At 36.9% G+C, this 23,718-nt stretch overlaps 2 protein-coding genes across 2 annotated transcripts in view; both read left to right on the forward strand.

The window, feature by feature from the left end:
• On the forward strand, window positions 1–23,615 carry LOC140981795 (endoribonuclease Dicer homolog 3a-like). Its single transcript, XM_073448260.1, has 5 exons — window positions 1–93; window positions 22,048–22,177; window positions 22,972–23,077; window positions 23,191–23,383; window positions 23,455–23,615. The coding sequence occupies exons 1-5, from the start codon at window positions 13–15 to the stop codon at window positions 23,593–23,595; spliced, it is 651 nt and encodes a 216-aa protein (XP_073304361.1). The 5' UTR covers window positions 1–12; the 3' UTR covers window positions 23,596–23,615.
• LOC140981794 (endoribonuclease Dicer homolog 3) overlaps window positions 23,485–23,718 on the forward strand; it is a 6,467-nt gene continuing 6,233 nt past the window's right edge. Inside the window, exon 1 of the mRNA XM_073448258.1 lies at window positions 23,485–23,615. The gene's annotated coding sequence lies outside the window, so the exon portion shown is untranslated. The remainder of the gene's footprint in view (window positions 23,616–23,718) is intronic.

Here is a 23,718-nt window from a genome sequence, read left to right on the forward strand (position 1 = left end):
GATAAGTATAAGATGCTGAGAGAGAGACTAGCAGATGATTATGCAAAAATTTTGTTTTACCTGAGAAATCTTGGGTTTATATGTGCTTATGAGGTATGAATGTCAATACCTTCTCTCTTGAAGATGATGTTTAGTTCCATGCTTCAATCAGCTTTTCACGATCTCTTGCCTGTTGAATTTAGCAATAGTGACACAGTTATGAACAAATTGAATTGATCTTCGCAGTATAAAATATATTTGATTCTATTTTTAGCATTTAATAGGTTCTCATGTAGCACTATGTAGTATCTATGGGACAATTAAAAAAATGGGATTAAGACATAAAGGTTTTAAAAAACGAGGACTCTGACTTTTTTTTAAAAAAAGGAGTTGACTATTGATTATTATATTAAACCTTAATTAAACTTCAAACTTGATAAATTAATTATTATCTTTCTATTTCTTCTCAACATTTTCCCCAATATCAAGCTTCCCAAATTTAAAGAACTCATTTACCCTCATCTACTGCATCTATTGCTTCGGCTTGACATTAACTCGAAATTTACCACCTGTTGTTGCTCAGCTGTTGTTGCTCATTCCTCATATCTAGATCTAAATCTACTCCCGCATATCTTGCCCTATTCTTCTGTATTTGAAGAAAAATCACAGTAAGTTTTCTCCATTTTCTTGAACCGCGTTCATTGTATTCTTCATGAAACGATCGACCAATATTAAGATGAAAATTTTTTTTTGACCAAAATTAAGATGGTCGATCAAGAAGAATTCTTCTTGGTCCACCAAACTCTTATTGGTCGAACAAGTTTGGTCAATCAAGAAGAATTTTTTTTCTTGGTCGACCAAACTCTTATTGGTCGACCAACCGAAATTAAGTCGGTCGACCGTGATGTATTCTTCTTGGTCGACCAAGAAATTTTTCTTGGTCGACCAACAAATTTTTGGTCGACCTCGTTTGGACAGTTTATTTTTTATTATTAAAAATTTTTGCCCATTTTAATTATCATATTTTTGGTGTATTTTGTAGATATGCCAATAGTTATTGTTGTTCATTTCGATGGAAAATGAGAAGTGACGGAGGAGTTGGTATATAAATGGAGTACAGGGCCCAATGCAAAGTTTGTTGCTATTCCAGTGGAAGATGATATTTGTTATTTTGAAAATTTAAAAAGTGAACTATATAGAGATGGGAAAGTAGAAGACACTGCCAAGTTGAGGTTGAGTTATCTTCTAGATTTTCCGTGTAACATTCAACCCATTTATATAGAGAATGACCATGATTTGAAATCATATTTGTATCTTGGTTGTTCGAGAAGTAGGCCAGTGCTTCAAGTTGAAATTGAATGTGTTGCTTTTTTGATGTTTTTGATAATGTGCACGGATATAGTATTGATGAAAACAATTGCGATGTTAACGAAGAAAGACATTTTGATGATTATTTTCACTTCAATATTGTTTCTGTGGATCGTAATAATAGCAGTGATTTTTTCGACGAAGCACATAATGTGGATGTCATGCATGTGGATCGTAGTAACATAGATGAGTTATATGATGAAGCATGTAATGATGCAAATGAGGTCGAGGCAAATGTGGTTGCAAGTAATGACGCAAATTTGGTTGCGGATGTGGATATTGATAATGACACATTTTCATTCACGGATGGTTCAAACTTGTTTGTTGGTCAAGAGTTTCCAAACTGAGAAGCGGTGAAAAAAGAGCTAATTAGAGTAAGTTTGGAAGCTTGCTTTAAATTTGAGACCATTAAAAGTAGCCAAAAAGTGTACGCCGTAAAATGTATAGTGTATGATTGTAAGTGGAGAATCTCGACCTCAAAGATTAACAATGATTCACGTGCATTCTCCGTTCGAACATATTGCAATACACACACATGTGGTTTGACTGGGAGACGAAAGAGAATCCGTGGAGCGAGTTCTGCTGTTGTTCGTGATATGTTGGTTGATAGTTTCGAAGGTCATGCAATGTCAATTGTACCAAAAGCGGTGATGGCGATGATGCGCAATAGTATGAATGTTGATATATTATACTACAAGGCTTGGAAAAGGAAAGAACTAGCAGACAATATGTTGAAAGGTGATCCTACGAAGAGTTTTACTAAATTGACTTGTTATTTGCAAATGGTTGAGCAGATGAATCGAGGAAGCATAACAGATTTATTTGTCGACGAGGAAAATCGATTCAAGTATATGTTTCTTGCCTTTGGTGCATGCGTTAGAGGATATCGAAGTATGCGGAAAGTTGTATCAATTGATGGTACGTGGTTGAAGGGCAAGTATAATGGTGTTTTACTGGTGGCATCGGCACAAGATGGAAATTATCACCAATATCCTTTGGAGTGGGGAATCGTAGATGTCGAGTGTACTTCTTCGTGGAGTTGGTTTTTAACGAAGTTGTTAGAAGTAGTACCAGACGAGGATGAACTGGTGATAATTTTAGATATGCATCAGGGAATCATTAATGCGGTTTCTACTGTCTATAGAAATGTGCATCATGGTCATGTACGTGGCATTTATCCCAAAACAAGAAAACTAGATGCAAAAAGAAGGGTGCAACCGAAATGTTTTTGCACATTACAAAAATTTATAAGACTTTCGATTTTGATATTTCATATAATGATTTTAGGAATAGATATCCTGAGGCAGCGCAATATTTGGACGAGAGAGACTCACTTGATAGATGGACTCGAGCATATTGTCCGAAGACCCGTTACAATATTATGACAACAAACGGGGTTGAGTCGATCAATGCTAGACTACTTGAAGAGAGGAAGCTGCCAATCATTGCCCTCTTGGATCTTTGCAGAAACTAACCTCATCTCGGTTTGCCCGATATTGCCATGCATCAATTGCAAGTAACACTAATCTGACCCCTACCATCGAGGGGATTCTACGTAGCAGGTTCACAGATGCCCAAGGAATGCAAGTTTTTGAATTAGGACGTCTGGAGTTTGATGTTAGGAGTCGTGGACATTCAACCATAGTGGATCTGGAATAAAAAATATGCACTTGTCGAGTTTTTGATATTGATAGAATCCCATGTGCTCATGCTATCGCAGCCAGTTGGTTAGCCAAGATTGATTTATTTGATCTATGTTCAGAGTACTATTCTACAATGTCATGGTGCATGGCTTACTCAGAGACTGTGTATCCCGTTCCGGAAGAAAATGAATGGCCACGCAACATTAATTTTCCATTGGTGTTGCTTCCTTTGGTAGAGAAGAGAGTTGGCCGAAGAAAACAAAACAGAATTCCTTCAATCGGTGAATTCAGCAAAAGATAGAATCATATGCTGCTGGATGGTCGACCATTAGCTTGAGGGTCGACCAAAGTTTTATTTTTGATCGACCATTAACCCGATGGTCGACCATTAGATTTTTTTATTTTTAAATTGATATTAATAATTGTCAAACTATGTAACAAAATCGTGACGATTCATATTTTTATAATGTAACATAGTTGTGTGATTGTGACACATGTAAATTATTACATGTAACATAATTTTGAGATTGTGACACATGTAAATTACAACATATAACATAATTTTGAGATCATGACACATGTAAATTATAACATATAACATAATTGTGAATTTACGATTCATATTTTTTAAAATGAAACATAATTTTGAGATTTATTCATATGTAAATTATAACATATAACATAATTTTGAGATTGTGAAACATGTAAATTATAACATTTAACATAATTTTGAGATCGTGACACATGTAAATTATAACATATAACATAATTGTGAATTTACGATTTATATTTTTTAAAATATAACATAATTTTGAGATTGATTCATATGTAAATTATAACATATAACATAATTTTGAGATTGTGACACATGTAAATTATAACATATAACATAATTGTGAATTTACTATTCATATTTTTTAAAATGTAACATAATTTTGAGATTGATTCATATGTAAATTATAACATAAAACATACTTTTGAGATTGTGAAACATCTAAATTATAACATATAACAAAATTGTGAATTTATGATTCATATTTTTTAAAATTTAACATAATTTTGAGATCGTGACACATGTAAATTATAACATATAACATAATTGTGAATTTATGATTCATATTTTTTAAAATTTAACATAATTTTAAGATTGATTCATATGTAAATTATAACATATAACATACTTTTGAGATTGTGAAACATCTAAATTATAACATATAACATAATTTTGAGATCGTGACACATGTAAATTATAACATATAACATAATTGTGAATTTACGATTCATATTTTTTAAAATGTAACATAATTTTGAGATTGATTCATATGTAAATTATAACATATAACATAATTTTGAGATCTTGATACATGTAAATTATAACATATGACAATTTTGAGATTGATTCATATGTGAATTATAACATATCACATAATTTTGAGATCATGACAAAAAAACCCTAAACCCTACACCTTAAACCTAAAGCACTGTGGTCGACCAAAAAAGAGAGTGGTCGACCAAAAAGCACAGAGGAGGTCGACCAAAAACGACCAAAAAGCACAGTGGTCGACCAAAAAGAGTGGTGGACCAAAAAACTAGAGTGGTCAACCAAAAAAATACTATGGAATAACATAAGAATAACAAACAATGTGTGTCCAATAATTACATAAAATTGTCTGATACATCACAACAATGACCAATCATTAAGGAACATATTACAAGCTAAAAAATATCTAAACTCGGATACTAATTATTCATCCAAAGTTAGTACTAATTGCGCACTCTTCGTAGACAAAGAGTATCCAGCAACGGCTAACACAAATGCTTCGGAATCTTTGCTCTGTGAAAAAACAAAATAAAATGAAAAGTTATTATTTACTGTACAATTAAAAAAAAGTAATGAAGTTATTATATTTTAATTAGAAAGTTGACAACGTACTGTATAATCTTGGCATTGAATTCATCATGAAGCTTTATATTCCATGGCCTCTCGGGGTGTGGGTTATTCCCAACAATGGATAGCGAGCAGCGTTTATAAGTATAGGCTCTATTTCCTCATTCAGATCTTTGAGGTTGGGATCGTGCCTTCGCTGCAAGTCATATATAATGCACTTATTCACCCCTGTAACGAGTTTTAGCAAAAACCAGCGCCTATCTCTGTAGACAGGGATGAGAATTTTTCGTGCCTTCTCCCACGAGATACAAGACCATTTTGGATCACTACTTTTCACTATCCCCACCAAATCTGTGTTGACAACATTATCTCTATCTTCGGCCAATACGGACATCGAACTGTAGAAATCTATGTCCATCAACGACACATCTGGCGACATCACTTCAGGATGTCGGATCTGCATCTCAAGCAATCCACGGAGAGCTTCGCCGATGTGCTGAATTCAACAGAACAAAAGGTTTTCAATGTTTTAAAATAAGTTCTCTACATATTTAAAAGCTTTGTAAATGCTTACAGAGAAAGTGACACGCGAGTTTGCGATCGCCATGGGCCCGTAGTACGACTTCTCATATTCGGTATAAAAAACTCGAATCATACTTGGCGAACAGTCGAGCATCGATGCCCTAACTCGCGCCAATGAGTTGTTTACCTTCAGTGTCACGGTCTCCCAAGTGGCCTCACACCGTCATCTTTAATTGCCCCATACTGACGGTTCGCTGCGTAAATTGATCAATTATAACAACTTTAATGAAAATATGAATAGACAAGGTGTAGTGTAATAACCTCTCGACGTGGTCGCCTCGCCACCTTACATACGCGCATCTGGAGTCACTTGAATGTCTAAAAACAAAAAGTATATTGTTTAATATACTATACATAAATATAAAATCAAAAAAAAGTGCCTTGCCTTACCTTCCGTGGAATCCTCTGTAATGCCTGGAAGGTTAGGCTCGAATATCTGTTGGGTAGCCAGATTATCATCCACACCTAACAGCGTACATTAAACAAATTAAAATAATAACAACTTTAATGCAAATATGAATAGACAAGGTGTAGTGTAATAACCTCTCGACATGGTCGCCTCGCCACCTGGCTTACGCGCATCCGGAGTCACTTGAATATCTAAAAAAAAATTTATTGTTAAATATACTATACATAAATATAAAATCAAAAAAGTGCATTAACTCACCTTTTGAGGACTCATCTATAATGACTGGAAGGTTAGGCTCAAATATATGTTGTGTTTGACTACTACAGCCAATTTTACTAGCCAGATTATCATCCACACCTAACAACATAAATTAAACAAATTAAAATAATAATTACAATTGTTGGAAACTTAATTTCGACTGTTTAACAAACCATTCATCTATTGGACAAACTGATCAAGTATTCGTATTAAGCAACTTGCCTAACTGAAGTATCACGTGAGGTATCAAGGCAACCGAATCCAGCTGAAGTGAACTTTCGAAATTAACTGACTGATCAGTTGGAAACTGATCAGTTGAACCTAACTGGATTCCTGAAGACAGCTGACTGATCAGTTGAAAACTGATCTGTTGATTCACTCAGCACAAGCTTATCAGCTACTTTCATCAGCTGATCGCTCAGCCATACACGCCATAAAATGAAATGGATGTTCAACCGACATCAGTACAAGCAGACTGCAACACGTAGTGGAACGCCGCATTTCAGAGTCTATAGTGTACGATTGTCAGAAGAATATCGACGTGGCAAATCAACGGATATAAAATTCAAATATTATATCAAGTTACCGTTGGAAGAGAAGCCTATAAATAGGCGAACAGAGCAGCTGAAGCATACGATACACAAGAACTACTATTTTACTCAAGTTGTTACTCTGCTGAAATCAAAAGCTCGCTCTTACTAAGTTCTATCTGTAGCATTCAAGGCTACCGTCTTTGAGCTTGTTAGCACACCGTAATCTCTGTTATATTGTTAAGTTGTGCTAAGATCAGTCACGAACTGAAATAGCCTGTTTGTAACTAAGAGTTTCAGTTGTGGCATTGATAAGACCAAACTGAAGTGGGCCAGTACAAACATTGTATTCGATCAAAGTCTTTTAGTAGAAATCCTATCTTACTGATAGAAAGGGTGACGTAGGAGTTATTCCATTCTCCGAACATCCAGAAACAAATCGCGTGCTTTTCACTTCAGTTACATTTTATTTTAGTTATTCTATCTTTCATTCAGTTTACTTCCGTAACTATTTTCTCAGTTAAACTGATTGTCATCGACTTACGAGATATTGAGTATCAGTTTGTCATTAAACTGAACTCAACTTACAAAAAACGAACATAATCTGTGAGTGTTTATTCAACCCCCCTTCCAAACACATTTCACTTCTTAACCGATCATTTCAAGTGGTATCAGAGCGATTATATCTCGTCTCAGAATATCTACACTTTCAAACTGATCATTATGTCTTCCTTCAACAAGATCCCTATGTTTTCCATAGAGGACTTCGATGACTGGAAAATAAGAATGCTGGCTCACTTAGCTGCACAAGATGATGACATGTGGTACGTTATCACTGACGGACTGATGAAGATTCTGAAAGCCAATACAGCAGTGGCTATTATTGAAGGGGAACCTCACCGTATTGAAAAGCCCAGAGATGAATGGACAACAGAAGACAAAAAAAAAGCAAATCTGGATAATGTGGCACAGGATATACTGTACAAGACACTGGACAAAGTAACCTTCAGCAAGATCAAGATGTGTAAGACAGCTAAGGAGATTTGAAAAAAATTGATCCAGCTGTGTGAAGGAAACGAACAAACCAAAGAGAATAAACTTACTGTTGCTGTGCAGAAGTTTGACAACATCAAGATGAGAACTGGAGAATCGATGCATGAGTATGATGAAAGAGTCAGCTGCATCATAAATGAACTCAATGCACTTGGAAAAGTATATACCAACAAAGAAGTTGCATTAAAAGTAATCAGAGGTCTTCCCAAGGAGTGGGACGTAAAGACCATGGCAATGAGGTAATCCAAGGATCTGAACAGAGTTGAGCTTCATGATCTATTCGCTGATCTGAAAGCCTATGAGTTTGAACTACGAACTCGAGAAGGAGAGCCTTCTACTCCAGCAGTCACAACTGCATTAGCTCCTGTCAGAACAGAACCAACTGGTTCAGTCGAGAAGTCTGCTGATCAATTGAGCAATGATGCTATGTCATTGTTTATTAAAAAATTCAGAAGATTCATGAGAAGAAATCATAGGAACTTCCAAAATAATTATCAGATAAATAATTCTAAAGAATAATCAAATGGCTGCTACAACTGTGGCAAACCCGGTCACTTCATTACTGACTATCCCAAACCCAAGAAGGACAGTCAGGGATCGATTGAAAGAAGAAAGAAGTCATATGAGCATAGAAAGAGATCCAAAGATGATAAGAAGTTTTCCAGGAAGAAGTATGAGGTACTCCTAGCTGAAGAAAATAAATCTAAATGGGTAGAAACTGACAGCGAGGAGTCAGAACCAGAAACCTCATGCAGTTACAGTGATGGTGAAGAGGAAGTGAAGTGTCTAATGGCTGGTGATACAGAAGAGGAGTCAAGCAGTCAACATGTATTTGACTTCAGCTCAGCTGATTTCACTAGAGAAGAACTTATTTCAACTCTTCATGACATGGTTAATGAGTATCATAAGCTTGCCTTATCGTTTGAAAAGGCTAGAGTAAAGCAAACTGATCCCATAGACAATAAAACTAAAACTGATGAATCAGTTAATGTGTTCAGTCTGAAAAGGGAAATTGCTGAGCTCAATGCTGAAAAGAGCAGGAATCAATGAATGATTCAAAAGTTGACGCTTGAGAATACAAAGCAAACTGAGCTCATACAGGCTTGGAACAAATCATCTATTGCATTAACTGAGATGCAGAACTCACAGAAATCAGTTACTGATAAAACTGGTTTAGAGTTCAGCACCCAAGATGAAATGATTCCCAACGATACTCGACCAAAACTGAATATGGATAAAGGGAAATACATTCACTTTGTCAAATCAGTTATGGTACAAGAACAAGCTGAGCCTAGTAAACTGGTTGAACAGCCTACTGAAAGTACGAACAATGCTAGAAGATATGGTATTGGTTATAGCCCAAAAGTTTCAACTGACTCACGTAATCAGTCATAAAAAAGATTCAGCAGGAAATATTCAAATGGCTATTCCAATTACTATAACAGCAAGCCAGTTCAGAAAAGATATCGTCTGAACAATCAGTCGAACAAAGCTAAATCACATGTTGTATCATCTGCACACTACCCACCAAACACACACAAATCGAGAAAGACCATCTGGAATACAGCAACTGGACAGTCAGTCAGACTAATCCAAGTCTGGGTTCCTAAAGGACTAATCAGTTTAGGCCCCAAATAGAAAAAGGTACCAAAAATTATATCTTGTGTGTGATCGCAGGTAACAGGTACAATTAAGGAATCAATCTGGTACTTAGATAGTGGATGCTCACGACACATGACAGGAAATGCAGATCTGTTATCTCAACTGATCAAGTACACTGGACCAAACATCAGTTTTGGAGATAATTCCAAAGGTAAAACTGTGGGTAAGGGTAAGCTTATCCATGGTAACTTTACGATTAATGATGTTTTATTAGTTGAGAATCTCAAGTAAAATCTGATTAGTATCAGTCAATTATGCGATAACGGATTCTCAGTTCAGTTTGACAAACACTCTTGTTCAGTCAAAGACTCAACTGATGAGGTTATTCTAACTGGCAAACGATGTGGACACACTTACCAAGTCAGTTGGAATGCTCCACCTTATGCACCAGTATGTTTCATTGCTTCAAAAATTTCTAAAAACTGGTTGTGGCATAAGAGATTGAACCACCTGAACTTTAAATCCATTGCATATCTGAGTAACCACAATCTTGTAACTGGTTTGCCCAAAATGGACTTTGTCAAAGATAAAATTTGTTCAGCATGTCAGTTTGGTAAACAAGTAAAATCTTCTTTTAAAAACAAGTGCTGTAAATCTTCTTCCCGATGCTTAGAACAATTACATATGGATCTTTTTGGTCCAATACCAATAATGAGCTTAGGGGGAATGAACTACACCTTGGTGATTGTGGATGATTTTTCAAGATTTACTTGGGTTATTTTTCTCAAATCCAAAGACCAAACTGCTGCACAGCTGATAAAGCTTTTCAAAAGATTATTAAATGAAAAATCAGTTGGAATTGATGGAATCAGATCTGATCGAGGAACTGAATTCATCAATCAAACTCTTTCAAATTTTTTAGAAAATGCTGGAATTAAGCATGAGCTCTCAGCAGCTAGAACTCCTCAGCAAAATGGTGTAGCTGAAAGGAGAAACTGGACGCTTAAAGAAGCTGCTAGAACAATGCTTGCTGATTCAGGCGTTTCTCAAAGGTTTTGGGTAGAGGCAGTAAACACTGCGTGTTATACTCAGAACAGATCGATGATTAATAAGAATCATATGAAAACACCATATGAGATCTGGCATGGAAGAAAAAGTGTGGTCTCCTACTTTAAAATATTCGGCTGCAGATGTTTTATTCTCGATAATGGTAAAAATCATATAAAAACCTTTGATGCAAAATCTGCAGAGGGAATATTTCTTGGATATTCTTCAGTTAGCAAAGCATATAGAGTTTTCAATAAAAATTCTTTGAATGTTGAAGAATCTATCCATGTTGTTTTCGAGGAAAACGCTCTAACTGATAAGCCAACTGATCCAGTTGAGCTAATTGATAGACTTACAGAGATCAGTTTGGAGGATAAAGATGAAGAAGACAATCATATCAATCACAACAACCTTCAAACACCGAAACCAGAAGTATTAGAACAACCAGTTGAACAGGAAGCCATTCCTGATGTTCAGTTGGAGGAGCCTATTGAGAATATTCAAATACCAACTGATGAAGCTCCAACTGATACAGAAGCAGTTACCAACTTGGATACAACAAACACTGAACTCAGATGGAAGAAATCACATCATCCAGAATTGGTGATAGGTAATCCATCTGATCCGGTAAGAACAAGAAATCAGATGCTTAATTTATTTATTCATTCAGCTTTCGTATCACAATATGAACCAAAGAAAACTGATGAGGCTCTTGCTGATCCAAACTGGATAAATGCAATGCAAGAGGAGCTGAATCAGTTTACCCATAACAATGTCTGGAACTTAGTTCCAAGACCACTTTCAAAAACTGTTATAGGTTCAAAATGGGTATACAGGAACAAACTGAACGAAGATGGTTCAGTTGTGCGCAACAAGGCGAGACTGGTAGCACAAGGATATAGGCAGGAAGAAGGAATTGACTATGATGAAACATATGCCCTAGTTGCAAGACTGGAAGCCATCCGAATATTCCTTGCCTATGCATCATTCAAGAACTTCAAAATTCTTAACTGATCATGATTTTTCAGTTGGATCAGTTGATAAAACCTTGTTCAAATTCTCTAAGAATGATCATATTCTACTTGTTCAAATTTACGTTGATGATATTATATTTGGGTCAACTAACCCCAAATTATGCGAGAAGTTTGCTAAGTTGATGCAGGACAAATTCGAAATGAGCATGATGCGTGAACTGACATTTTTCCTTGGGCTGCAAGTGAAGCAACTGGAAACTGGTATCTTTATCAGTCATACCTAATATAAGAAAGAACTGCTTAAGAAATTTGGCATGGAATCATGCTCAGCAACAAGCACTCCCATGAGTTCATCAGTCAAACTAGACAATGATCAAGGGGGAATATCAGTTGAGGCGACATTATACAGAGGTTTAATAGGTTCATTATTGTACCTAACTGCTAGTCGTCCTGATATTGTATTTGCTGTATGCGTGTGTGCTCGATTTCAAGCAAACCCTAAGCAATCACATTTCTCAGCCGCCAAAAGGATTTTAAAATACCTTAAGGGCACACAAAATGTTGGGTTGTGGTATTCTAAAAACTCATCTTTCAATTTAGTTGGATATTCAGATGCAAATTATGCAGGATGTAAGCTTGATCGAAAAAGCACAAATGGATCATGTCAGTTTCTAGGAGACAGACTGATCTCTTGGTTCAGCAAGAAGCAAACATCCATAGCTACTTCCACGACTGAAGCAGAATATCTTGCTGCTAGAAGTTGCTGAAGTCAACTGCTCTGGATTCAGCAACAACTGAAATACTATGGAGTTATCGCCAAGGAATCGCCTATATTTTGTGATGATACAAGCACAATTGCTATCACGTATAATCCAGTTCTTCACTCAAGGACCAAGCACATCGATGTCAGGCATCACTTCATCAGAGATCATGCCCTGAAGAAGGACATCAGACTGGAATACGTCTCAACTGAGTAGCAAGTAGCAGATATCTTCACCAAACCACTACCCGAGACTAAGTTTTCTCACTTTCGCAACATACTTGGTTTAATAGACTTATCTTAATTAGTTCTCCATGATTATATCTCAGTTGTTGATATATTTGTGCTATTTTGTCTAATTCTTAACTGATGTTAGCTTGTCAGTTTGTTATTATGATTCAGTTAGTCTTTTTTTTTGCTAATGAGATTAACTATTGCAGAAAAATAAAAGACAACACTGAAACAAAATGAATTTTTATTTAAAGAAATTGTTGCGGATTACATCGAAATATTCTTCTTCAACTAAAGCTCTCCATTTTTTCATCCAACCGGATACTTTGCCAGTTGCAGTCTTCAGAAAACTATCACAAACAGCTATTCGCTCCAGAATAGTCCTCTCCTTGTGGAGCATCAGCTGGTAGAGATAATCATCCTCAAAGAGGTTCACCGTCTCGGCGACGTGCAAACGCTCTCTATATTTTTCCAGCTTCGCCAACAATCTACGAGTGTTCGCCTCTCCACATTCATACAGGAACTGAAGTCCTTGCAGCTCCTCCCAAAAGCGAAGAATTTTTTGAAAAACCTCATCTTCTATATCAACTTTATGTTTTTCCTGAGCAGTAATCATAAACTCTTCGGCAATATCTAGAAGTCTTGAGCTACTTGCACCTGCCATATTATCTGCTGAATATTCGTAACTGATGTGTTTGATACTAACTGAGCCACTTCTATTTATAGCGCAGGGTCAAGGAAGATGAAATGGCTCAATCACTGCAGCAGACAATTAATCTTCCAAGCATAGGATTTTATTTAATTAATCTTGATTAAGTTCGATTAATATTTATATGCATTTATTAAGGGGGAATATTGGTTTTAAGAGGTTAACTGAGAAGACAGAAGTTAGTAAATCTTCAGCTGAAAAGACACAATTTTACAACTGATCTTTCAGTCGGATATTCCACTAATCTTCTCACATACGTTAACCAATTAACCATTTTTTATTCCAAATTAAGTGAGGGGATTATCTATCAAGCATTAAATGCTATCTTTCAGCAAATGACAAGTTGAATTGTGGACTCATATAATCCACATATTTACTACACACGTCCTTACCACACTAACACACGTTTTTATTGCAAAATTTTCATGGACTGACACGTGACCAATAATACGAACAGTCGCGTACAAAAGTACTTTTCCCGCTCCATTTCAGTTCTTCTTCTTACGCTTATCCAAATTTCTCAGAGCAAAAGCAAATTCACGCCTTCTTTTTCGCAGAAAATCATTCAACTCAAATGGCGAACCAGATTTCAGCATATATGTTGAATGCTATGGCAATCAATTTTGATTCAGTCCTATCGATTAAAGAAGCCGAGGTCAAAGATGTATTTCAGAAGCTTCAATCAGCAGGTCTCCGAACATTCTTGGGACAATCTTCCCAAGAGATCTATCCAAAGGAGCTTTTCGATTTCTACTCCAGTGGATTTATCAATCAGGATGGAAGCATTTCATCTACTGTCAATGGTCAGTTGTTGACCATATCTGAGGACTCTTTTGGTGAGATATTTTTGTTGTCGTCTGATGGATTGGCACACCTTGCTGATGTTAAAGCATCAGCTATTGAAGAGATGCAGACTCAATTCTCCGCTGATGGACGGAAAATCAAAGTTTCCGATCCAAAGAAAGAACTCAAACTTGAGGTTCAGTCGTTGGCTGACACTGTTTAAGGGGTTATTGGCAAAGGCAGGATCCTAAAAAATTTCAAGCCCTTACCATTATCATGGCAGGCCGGAGACTCAACTGGAGGCGACTCACCTTCAACATATTGAAGAACATGCTTCAATATACCAAACAGTCCAAAGGGTCTGCTGTTCAGTTGAGCTATTTGCTGAAAATCAAAGGGATGGTGGCTGATGATTCTGAAAGATCATCCAAATTCAAAGTTTTCAATGCTAAGAATATTATGCCGCCCAAAGCCAAACTGGATCTATCTCCTGATCAATTCGTCAACATCAAAAAGAAGATTGGAGCACAGCAAGCTGCTCCCAAGTCTGTAAAAAGGGCAAAAAAGTAGAAACCTTCCGACGCTCAACAGCCTATTCAGGCTATTCCTCTAAAAGTCATCCCAGCTGAAGTTTCAGCAAGAGATCAGTTGCCTCCATCAACTGATCCATCCAAAAAGGTCTTCACCTCAGCAGGTGAAAAGAAGTCTGTCAGGGCAGTATCTTCTCTCCAAACTGTCAATCGCCCTACCATTTTTGCTCAGGCTCGACCTAAAAGGGTCACTATTCAAGAACTGGTGGAAACTACTCGTTCGGGTCTGAACATTCCACATATTCTTTCTGATGAGAAAGGCAAGGGCAAGATGATTGAAGAGCCCAGGCCAACAAATGCTATCCAGACCCACATTGATCTAATTTGGGAACAGGTCAATGCTTTTGCAGCATTCAAACTGAAAACTTATGAGACTTGGATCACATACAGAACTCACACATTTGCCAAAAAATTGAAGAAGAAGTCTCAGCTGAAAAGTTATCAAGTTGGAAGCCATCGTTTTGAGGATAGTCAAAGCTGCTACTATTGTGCAGGCTTTGGAAAGAAAAAATTACTTCTTTGATTTAATGAGAGCCAAGAAGTTGGCTCAGCTGGTTGAAAAGTCGAAAGCCAACTACATTCCGACAAATCCAACTGCTTACAATGATCGAGCTGTACTTACTCAGTTGGATTCAGATCTTACTTCCCTGCATGTACAGATACGATTTTGGGAACAAGATCAGGAATTAGTTATTCATGGAGGGTCTTCAGATGAAGAGGAAGAACCCTCATCACCGAATAAAGAGCAAGCTCAGGATGTGCCTGAAACCTCTGTTGCTGATCCACAATTGTATTCAGAAGCTGACTTAACACTTGCAAATATTGATGAAATTATTCAGTCAGTAGTACAAGAATCTCAACCAGAGGAGCTCATTTCTGAATCAGTTGATCACTTGACTGATCAAACAATTGTAGAGGCACCTATCTTAACTGAAGAGCCCGTTCAGCAGGATGATCCAACTGATGTGCCAGCTCCGTCCACAGATAAAGAACTCGCTGAAAATGTGGAGGCTCAGTTGCTCAATTTTGACAATATTCCAACTGACGAGCCAGCCCAAATCTCAGCTGATTCTCAGGCAGAAGCACCAGTTGATGATCCTCCAACTGAAGGTCTTACAGATTTACCTCTACATCAGGACAGTTCAGTTGCAACTATGGATCCTTCTTCTCCTCCTCCAGCGCAAGTAGAGGTTGCTGAATCAGTAGTTCCAGAACACACTATGGCCGAGACAGTTGTATCTGACAGGACCTTGGTGGTCTTTGATCAAGTCTCCAAAGAACAAGAAGCTGGAACTTCTGGACATCTACCTCCAAAGTCTTTTGGTGATCTTGAAGCAGTTCTTGAAGAAATTCAAGACATTCAGAATAATATGCACAAGATACTTACTGCAGTTTCCCAGATTCAGCGAACTCAACTCGCTCATACTTTAAAACTGGAACATGCAGAGATATTCAACTCAGAAAAGCTGAAGGCAGTTAATGCTACCGTGACCACTCTTTCCCTTGCCATAGAAGATATTAGAAAGAATAGAGGCTTAGCTGAAAGTCTCTCTGTCACCCAAGATGTCATCAGCAAGAGAATTGACTTTGTGGAGACATATGTTTCCAGAAAGATAGACTTAATGTAAACCACTATGCTGAATGAAGTATCAGACGTAGCCACTTCTGTTAAAGTTCTATCAACTGATGTTAAAAGATTATCTATCAGAATGGAGGCGTTTGACAAAAAGGGGGAATAGAGACCTAAGCTACAGTCAAATCAGTTGACAAATTTAATGGATTTATTTGAACATGGAATTATTTATACAGATTATTTCATTCTTTCATTGTACGAATCTGTACACGACAGTTATTATTTTATCTACAACCGATTTGAAGGACGTCTATAAGCTTAACTGATCAGTTATCATTCGCTTAAAATTGTCAAACACCAAAAAGGGGGAAATTGTTGGAAACTTAATTTCGGCTGTTTGACAAACCATTCATCTTTTGGACGAACTGATCAAGTATTCGTATTAAGCAACTTGGCTAACTGAAGTATCATGTGAGGTATCAAGGCAACCGAATCCAGCTGAACTGAACTTTCGAAATTAACTGACTGATCAGTTGGAAACTGATCAGTTGAACTTAACTGGATTCCTGAAGACAACTGACTGATTAGTTAGAAACTGATCAGTTGATTCACTCAGCACAAGCTTATCAGCTACTTTCATCAGCTGATCGCTTAGCCATACACGTCATCAAATGAAAGGGATGTTCAACCGACATCAGTACAAGCAGACTACAACTCGTAGTGGAACGCCGCATTTCAGAGTCTACAGTGTACGATTGTCAGAAGAATATCGACGTAGCAAATCAACGGATATAAAATTCAAATATTATATCAAGTTACCGTTGGAAGAGAAGCCTATAAATAGGCGAACAGAGCAGCTGAAGCATACGATACACAAGAACTACTATTTTACTCAAGCTGTTACTCTGTTGAAATCAAAAACTCACTCTTACTAAGTTCTATCTGTAGCATTCAAGGCTACCGTCTTTGAGCTTGTTAGCACACTGTAATCTCTGTTATATTGTTAAGTTGTGCTAAGATCAGTCACGAACTGAAATAGCCTGTTGTAACTAAGAGTTTCAGTTGTGGCATTGATAAGACCAAACTGAAGTGGGTAAGTACAAACATTGTATTCGATCAAAGTCTTTTAGTAGAAATCCTATCTTCGTGATAGAAGGAGTGACGTAGGAGTTATTCCATTCTCCGAACATCCAGAAACAAATCGCGTGCTTTTCATTTCAGTTACCTTTTATTTTAGTTATTCTATCTTTCATTCAGTTTATTTCCGCAACTGTTTTCTCAGTTAAACTGATTGTCATCGACTTACGAGATATTGAGTATCAGTTTGTCATTAAACTGAACTCAACTTACGAAAAACGAACATAATCTGTGAGTGTTTATTCAACCCCCCCTTCTAAACACATTTCACTTCTTGACCGATCCTAACAAGTGGTATCAGAGCGGGTTGTTCTTGAATGAGCATTGAAACTGATTTCGATGTTTAAAATCAAAAATTTTAGATTTTTTACACATATATATGCAAAACTTAATTTTTGCGCAGCTTGCAGCGACTGTAGGAAAAATGGCATATCTCCTTGCTCGAGTGTCCAAATGACAAACCGCATTTTGTGTTGCAAACTAGACTTGTAGAGGTTTACAGCGGTATAAAATTTGCAGCCTAGTTATGCTCAAGAAAATACAGTTTATTCATTGAAGACAGAGCATATGTGCTGCGGCAGAAAATGAGCCATGGAGAAAATTGGTTAGTTATCCCTCTTCTTTTAAAATTTTCAAAATTTCAAAAATATAGGGGGAGAACTTATTAAAATTTTAATGGAGTTAATTATTTTTAAATATTGAGGGGAAGAAAATTTTGTTTAAAATGTTTTGAAAATATGACTTTTTGATTCACACAAAAAGGGGGAGAAATATGTTAGTTGAGTTGATTGTTTATCCAAGTTTTGTGATCATCAAAAAGGGGGAGATTGTTGGAACTTTTCAAGTTCGCAATCTTGATTTTGATGTTAACAAAACTTGTTATTGTGTTTCTAACATATTTACTCAAGTGTGAAGTTGTTAACACAAGAAGCAAGTTGAAACTGAATTCTGCACAAACTGAATTTCTGGCGAGCTTCTGTGTTTTGATTATATCTCCCATCTGGATGATCCAAATGACAATCGTTTAACTAAACTGATCAGAAAACTCAATTTGGAACAAGTCGTATTTCACGTCAATTGGACAAAATCGGATGTTATCATGGTCTAACTGATCGCTGAATTACCGAACTGATCACACGAAAACAGCAATCAGTTGGGTTTGAGCAGTTGCGGTATTTTGGTCATATCTCTCAGCTCCGTTATGAAAATGAAGCGATTCAGTATGCGTTGAAAAGATAAGATAAAGATCTACAAATCATCTTCAGAAGTCAAAGTCTGAATCGAAGCTTAAGATGCTGATAAATGACGATGAAGCTATTGGTTTTGCACAAACTGAAATCAGTTAGGCTGATTTTAGCACACCAACTGAAACTAAACAAGACTAACTGAACTGAACCAGCTGCTGACCAACTGAACTAGACCAGCTGAAGACCGGTTGAACCAGACCAGTTGAACTGAACCAGACCAACTGAAGACCAGTTGAACAAGACCAGCTATACTGAACTAGACCAACTGAACCAGTTGAACTAAACCGAACCAGCAGCTGACCAACTGAACTGAACTGAACCAGCTGCTGACCAGTTGAACTGAACGACCAGTTGAGTTGACCATAGTTGACCAGACGGGAAAATGCCCAGCAAGACGAATTTGACCGTTACAATTTCAGAAACAGTACAGAAACTTTTCAAACGGTCATATTCTTGTGTCTAACGTATATATCATTGTTGGGGCTTATAAATACATCATCTTGAAGATCAAACAAGAGCTTTTGAAGAGGATTCAAAGCATGGACAGTTAGCATGAAAAATCAGCTAGTTGAGAGCACAAGCCCTTATGTGAGGATACTTGAGATGTACATTGTAAATGATAAATTCCTCACACACAATCACTCACACATATACAAGAGAGTTGAACTTCAAAGATTAGTTGAGTGAGTCTTGCACAAAGACAATAAACTTGTGTATGTAGTCTTTGCATATGAGACATTAAACAATATGCTGATTGTGAGGTGCTGCCTACAATCTTGAGTGCTAGGAGTTCAGTTTAGGCAATGGGTAAGTCCTAGCTGAATGGATTTGTACAAGTAGTTGCATAAATCAAAGTCTTATAGTGAATCCTTCCCAAGAGGAAGAAGGGGTGACGTAGGAGCATTTGAAGTCTCCGAACATCCATAAACAAATTTGTGTCTATTTGTTTATTGCATTTAATTATCATTTTTATAGTTTTAAAGATGCATTGTTGAAGCATTTTATGTGTTCTTCAAATACCAAAATATTGCATACCAAGTGTTTGATAAAATGCTTCAACTAAAATATTTTTACTCATTCAGCTTGCATATATTTTAAATGCTTTACAAAATGTTTAATCGGTTTCTACGAAGGATTATTTTGAGTGTCTTCAGCTTGGTTTGAACACCAAACTCGATTTAATTCATCGGTGTTCAATATTTCAAGAACCGAGCTATTGTAGCTCAACGATTGCCCCCTAATCGACAATTCTACTAAATCATTCTATTACATAAACATAAATATAATTAATAAAATTAACTCACCAAAATCGGCCTCGGATGATTTCTTCTTCCGCCCTTTGCTATAGGCTATGCTATAATCTTTGTCATGATGCACTGGCATGTTAAACCTCATCTCAGCAAAACCAGCTCTAATCTGTTCAGTCAAACTCGATCTTAACTCATCGAGACCAAGATTAAAACTCGATTTCAAGTCATCTAAAGCCATATTTATATTCCGGATACACTTCTTGGTCTCAATAAATTCTACTGACATCTTAACATGCATAGACACAACGGAATCCTCCAAGGCAGTCAACCACCTCTCGAAACGATGCTCCAAGGGTGACGGGTGGCGGGAAGGATTGAGTCCAAAGTGGACTCTAGGACTCGTACGCATAGGACAGCTGGTGCTAGAGCTGGATCTATTGAGATCACCAGAATAGGTGCCGAAAACGTCCTGAGATGCATTTGCAGAAAGCGTGTGCTGGACTGATCTACTTATATCACCATAAATGTTGCCGGAAACATCCGGACTTGAATGTACAGAAGACATGTGCTGGATTGAGGGAGACTCCAAAGGGTGCTCGCTACATATGACTGTTTGACCTTGCCTCCAGAGCTCAAGCACCCTAGTGATGACCGGATCAGACGCAAAATCAACAAAAAGCCCTGTCGTGTAATAAGGTGAAACTAGCTCCTCAGGAGTAGGAGTAAAAAATCCAAGACAATCATGCATATAATTAATAACAGATCATATTAATTAAACTTAATGTCCACAGTTATTATATCAAATCAATTCATATTACTTACATCTATAGGAAAATCACCAAAGGCTGCAGCGATATTAGCACCAGTTGGGCACGGTTTGACGACCACGTGCTAGTCACCCACTGAACACATCATGTGCAACATCAAACCGTCCACATCTCTTCTCCTTGCTACCTTTTGTGCCACGCTCGGATAACATTCATAAGTAAGGATCTGTAACATAAATTTCAAACAATGTTACTAGTAGAAATAAAGATAACATATCCACTTTAACATTCAAAAAATAATATACCTGCAGAGGCAGAACAAAACCGTCGACAAAGAAGCTGCCGTCAACTTCTTTCCGACCCTGTGCCTCGCTGAGGTAATTATATCACCCTAAAAGGTCCTTCTTCAAACATCGGACCGCATCCCGATAGGCTACTCTATCCCAGGGATAATGGTTGAACCTCTCCAAATCATCTACAAGTCTCAAGTATTTAGGGTCGATCTTCATCGCCTTTTTCCTCGTCGCCTCACCAAATACGGCACAACAGAAGTATAGACTAGCCATCTTTATCTTCTCCACGTCTATACCGATCTCATTATGCTCTTGGACAATAATCTTTCCCTCCAAATCACTCAAAACAATCTCAGACTTACCGGAAAAGTGTGTGGTGCCAAATACACCTATATCTGATAAATCTTCGGGCTCTATAGCGCAATCGAGACCATTTATTAAACAATACTCTAACAAAGAAAATCTAACCGGCCTTTTGCGCACCACCATCCATAAATCATCACTACTACTATCAACTATCTGATTACTCGTCATATACCATATAATTTGACTGGAAATATTAAAATCTCTATAATACTTAACCAAATTACAAAAAGGCGACTGCTCGAAAAAATGGATTTTCTCATCGTTGTTCAAATACCGATGAATCTTCTCAGCAATCTCTTTATATCTCGATTGAATTGTCAATATGCATCGAAAAATTGCATCTCTACCTAGTTTTCTCGGCAAATAGACCTGTGGGAAAAAAAAATAGGTTAGTAAAGTTAGGAAAGATTGGTCAATGTTTTTGGTTGACCACACTCGATCGACCAAATTCAATCGATCGACCAAATTCAATTGGTCGACCAATAAAATTGGTCGACATTGTGTGGTCGACCAACTTTTATGGTACGAACCTAAAATTTGGTCGATCGACCATATATTCATAGTCGATCTCAACTCATCCACACACACCGCAGCAAACCTAAATTGACAAAAACGCAGAAGAAAAAAATCGACATAAACGTGAAAATTACCACATTTTCGTTTGCCATTCCTTCGATTTAGTTTGCGTCGCCTCGAGTGAAGGGTTTTTCCGGGAACGGAGGGTAGGGTTTACAGGGGAGGGTTCTCTGTTCTTTTGCAAAGATTTGTTTTTGTTGATTTAATCGTGTGTTTAAAAATTTTAAACTTAAAACATAGGGACAAAAAAGTAATTGTACGTATAGATCTTTTTTTAAGAAAAACACATTTGAATCCATTTTCCCTAATTTTCCCTAGTATTTACTTATAATTAAGTGCTCCATGACCAGAAGGCGCCGACTTTCTGAGCTTTGTCAACATAGCTGTGTTCTTGCTCTTGGTTTTAACCTATGTCAACTTTCTATGATATAGGCTGTTAAAGTCTGCCTAGAGAATGTTCCAAAGGTTCTAGAGAAGTGTGAATTATATAGCAAAAGTATTACAAAATATGAAAGTTCTCATCAAGAGGCTGTGTCAATTATCGAAGAATCATGCACAGGGGGTAAATTTTTCTTGATTTCATCTTTTCTGGTATTTGAATAAGAAAATATACATAATATGGTTTCACTTGTTCTTATCATGTATCCATATCAATCAAATGGTCTAAAACCGAAACATCTTGACACCCATTAAGTCAAGCTTGTCCGGCGTGAAGCAAAATGGTGCAATAGAAGATGTATACTGAACATTATTGATGGAAAGAGAGACATAGATTAAGAAATATGGATTACGTCTCAGATATTATCTATTGCAGAGTTCATTCGAAAAAGGAATTAAGTGGAGAAGTAACTAGGAGAATCAAGCAAGAAAGGAAGAGATTAGGGCTTTCTTTAACGAAGGGCATTGAAATTCGAAAAATACACAATTTTGATGATTAATTGTAAAACCACATCCCTTAAGTGTGATTCAAATTAATTGGTCACTGTACGGCTGTGAATCTCATTCAGGTGTGTTTCCTGACTTCTAAATCTTGTACGACTTGGATGCTCCATTCAAAATTGAAAATTCTCTTCATTGAAGGGATATATATTGCTTTTGTTCAAAAGATGGTGGCTTCCCTGTGGTGGATAAACTGGAAAGTTTAAAGATAATTATATGAAATGGACGAGATGAGCATTTTTTTAAAAAAAATTTCTCGATTACTAGTCCGATGGTGATGGAGATTGTCCTCTCAAAGTTAGCATCTGAAAATATGAAATATCACCTTATTTTTTAAGTTTCGGACATTAAGAACCAAAGAAAGGAAGGGCAAGGCTCATTGATTCTCACTGTTCTCATTTATTATTGTCATCTCAGAGCATAAGAGGCTTGTAGATGTTGTAAATGGCGGGTTAGATGCTGCAGACATTGGCCTAATATCTTCAAAACTACATGAGCTACTCGAAATATTTAGAACATTTGGGTAACAAGTCTAGCAGTTTTATTCTTTATCTGTACTAACAAGTATCCAATTTTAATCTGTTCGATGTAAAATTTACCTTTTTGCTTTTCACACTGTTTCATCTACGAATGCAGAAAAGCAGCGGAAGTCCTTTGTATTGTATTTTTTGAAAGAATAATTGCTGCTGAAGTGATTGAAAGAGTGATAAAGAAGGTTACAGGTCTGTCCCATGTTAATGTTACATATATAACTGGAAGTAACTCTGCAGTTGGTGGACTTTCACCAAAAGCACAGAATGTAGCACTAGAATCACTTCATTCTGGGAAGGTAGTCATTTTAGACTTAGAAAGTTCGATGTATTCTCTACCTTTTTCTCGTTAACGTGCAAACTTTTCTAGGTCAATCTTTTATTTTCAACTGATGTGGTTGAAGAGGGATATCAAGTGCCCAAATGCTCCTGTGTCATTTATTTTGATCTACCAAAAACTGTTTGTAGTTATGTTCAGTCACCGGGACAAGTTCATCGAAAGGATTCTTAATACATCATCTTGCTTGAAAGGTGACATAATGATCCATGATTTTCCAAGCTTTTTGATCATGGTATTGACTTCTAATATGTGCTACTTCATACTGAAAGCAAGAACCATGCATTTATGTTTTAG

Source organism: Primulina huaijiensis, chromosome 7 (genome assembly GCF_012295235.1).
Source record: "Primulina huaijiensis isolate GDHJ02 chromosome 7, ASM1229523v2, whole genome shotgun sequence".
NCBI lineage: Eukaryota > Viridiplantae > Streptophyta > Magnoliopsida > Lamiales > Gesneriaceae > Primulina > Primulina huaijiensis.

Coding starts and splice junctions, on each gene's coding strand:
- LOC140981795 (XM_073448260.1), top strand. CDS start 13: ATGCTGAGAGAGAGACTAGCAGATGATTATGCAAAAATTTTGTTTTAC. Junction 22,178..22,971: donor CGAAGAATCATGCACAGGGG/GTAAATTTTTCT, acceptor TTGTCATCTCAG/AGCATAAGAGGCTTGTAGAT. Junction 23,078..23,190: donor GAAATATTTAGAACATTTGG/GTAACAAGTCTA, acceptor CTACGAATGCAG/AAAAGCAGCGGAAGTCCTTT.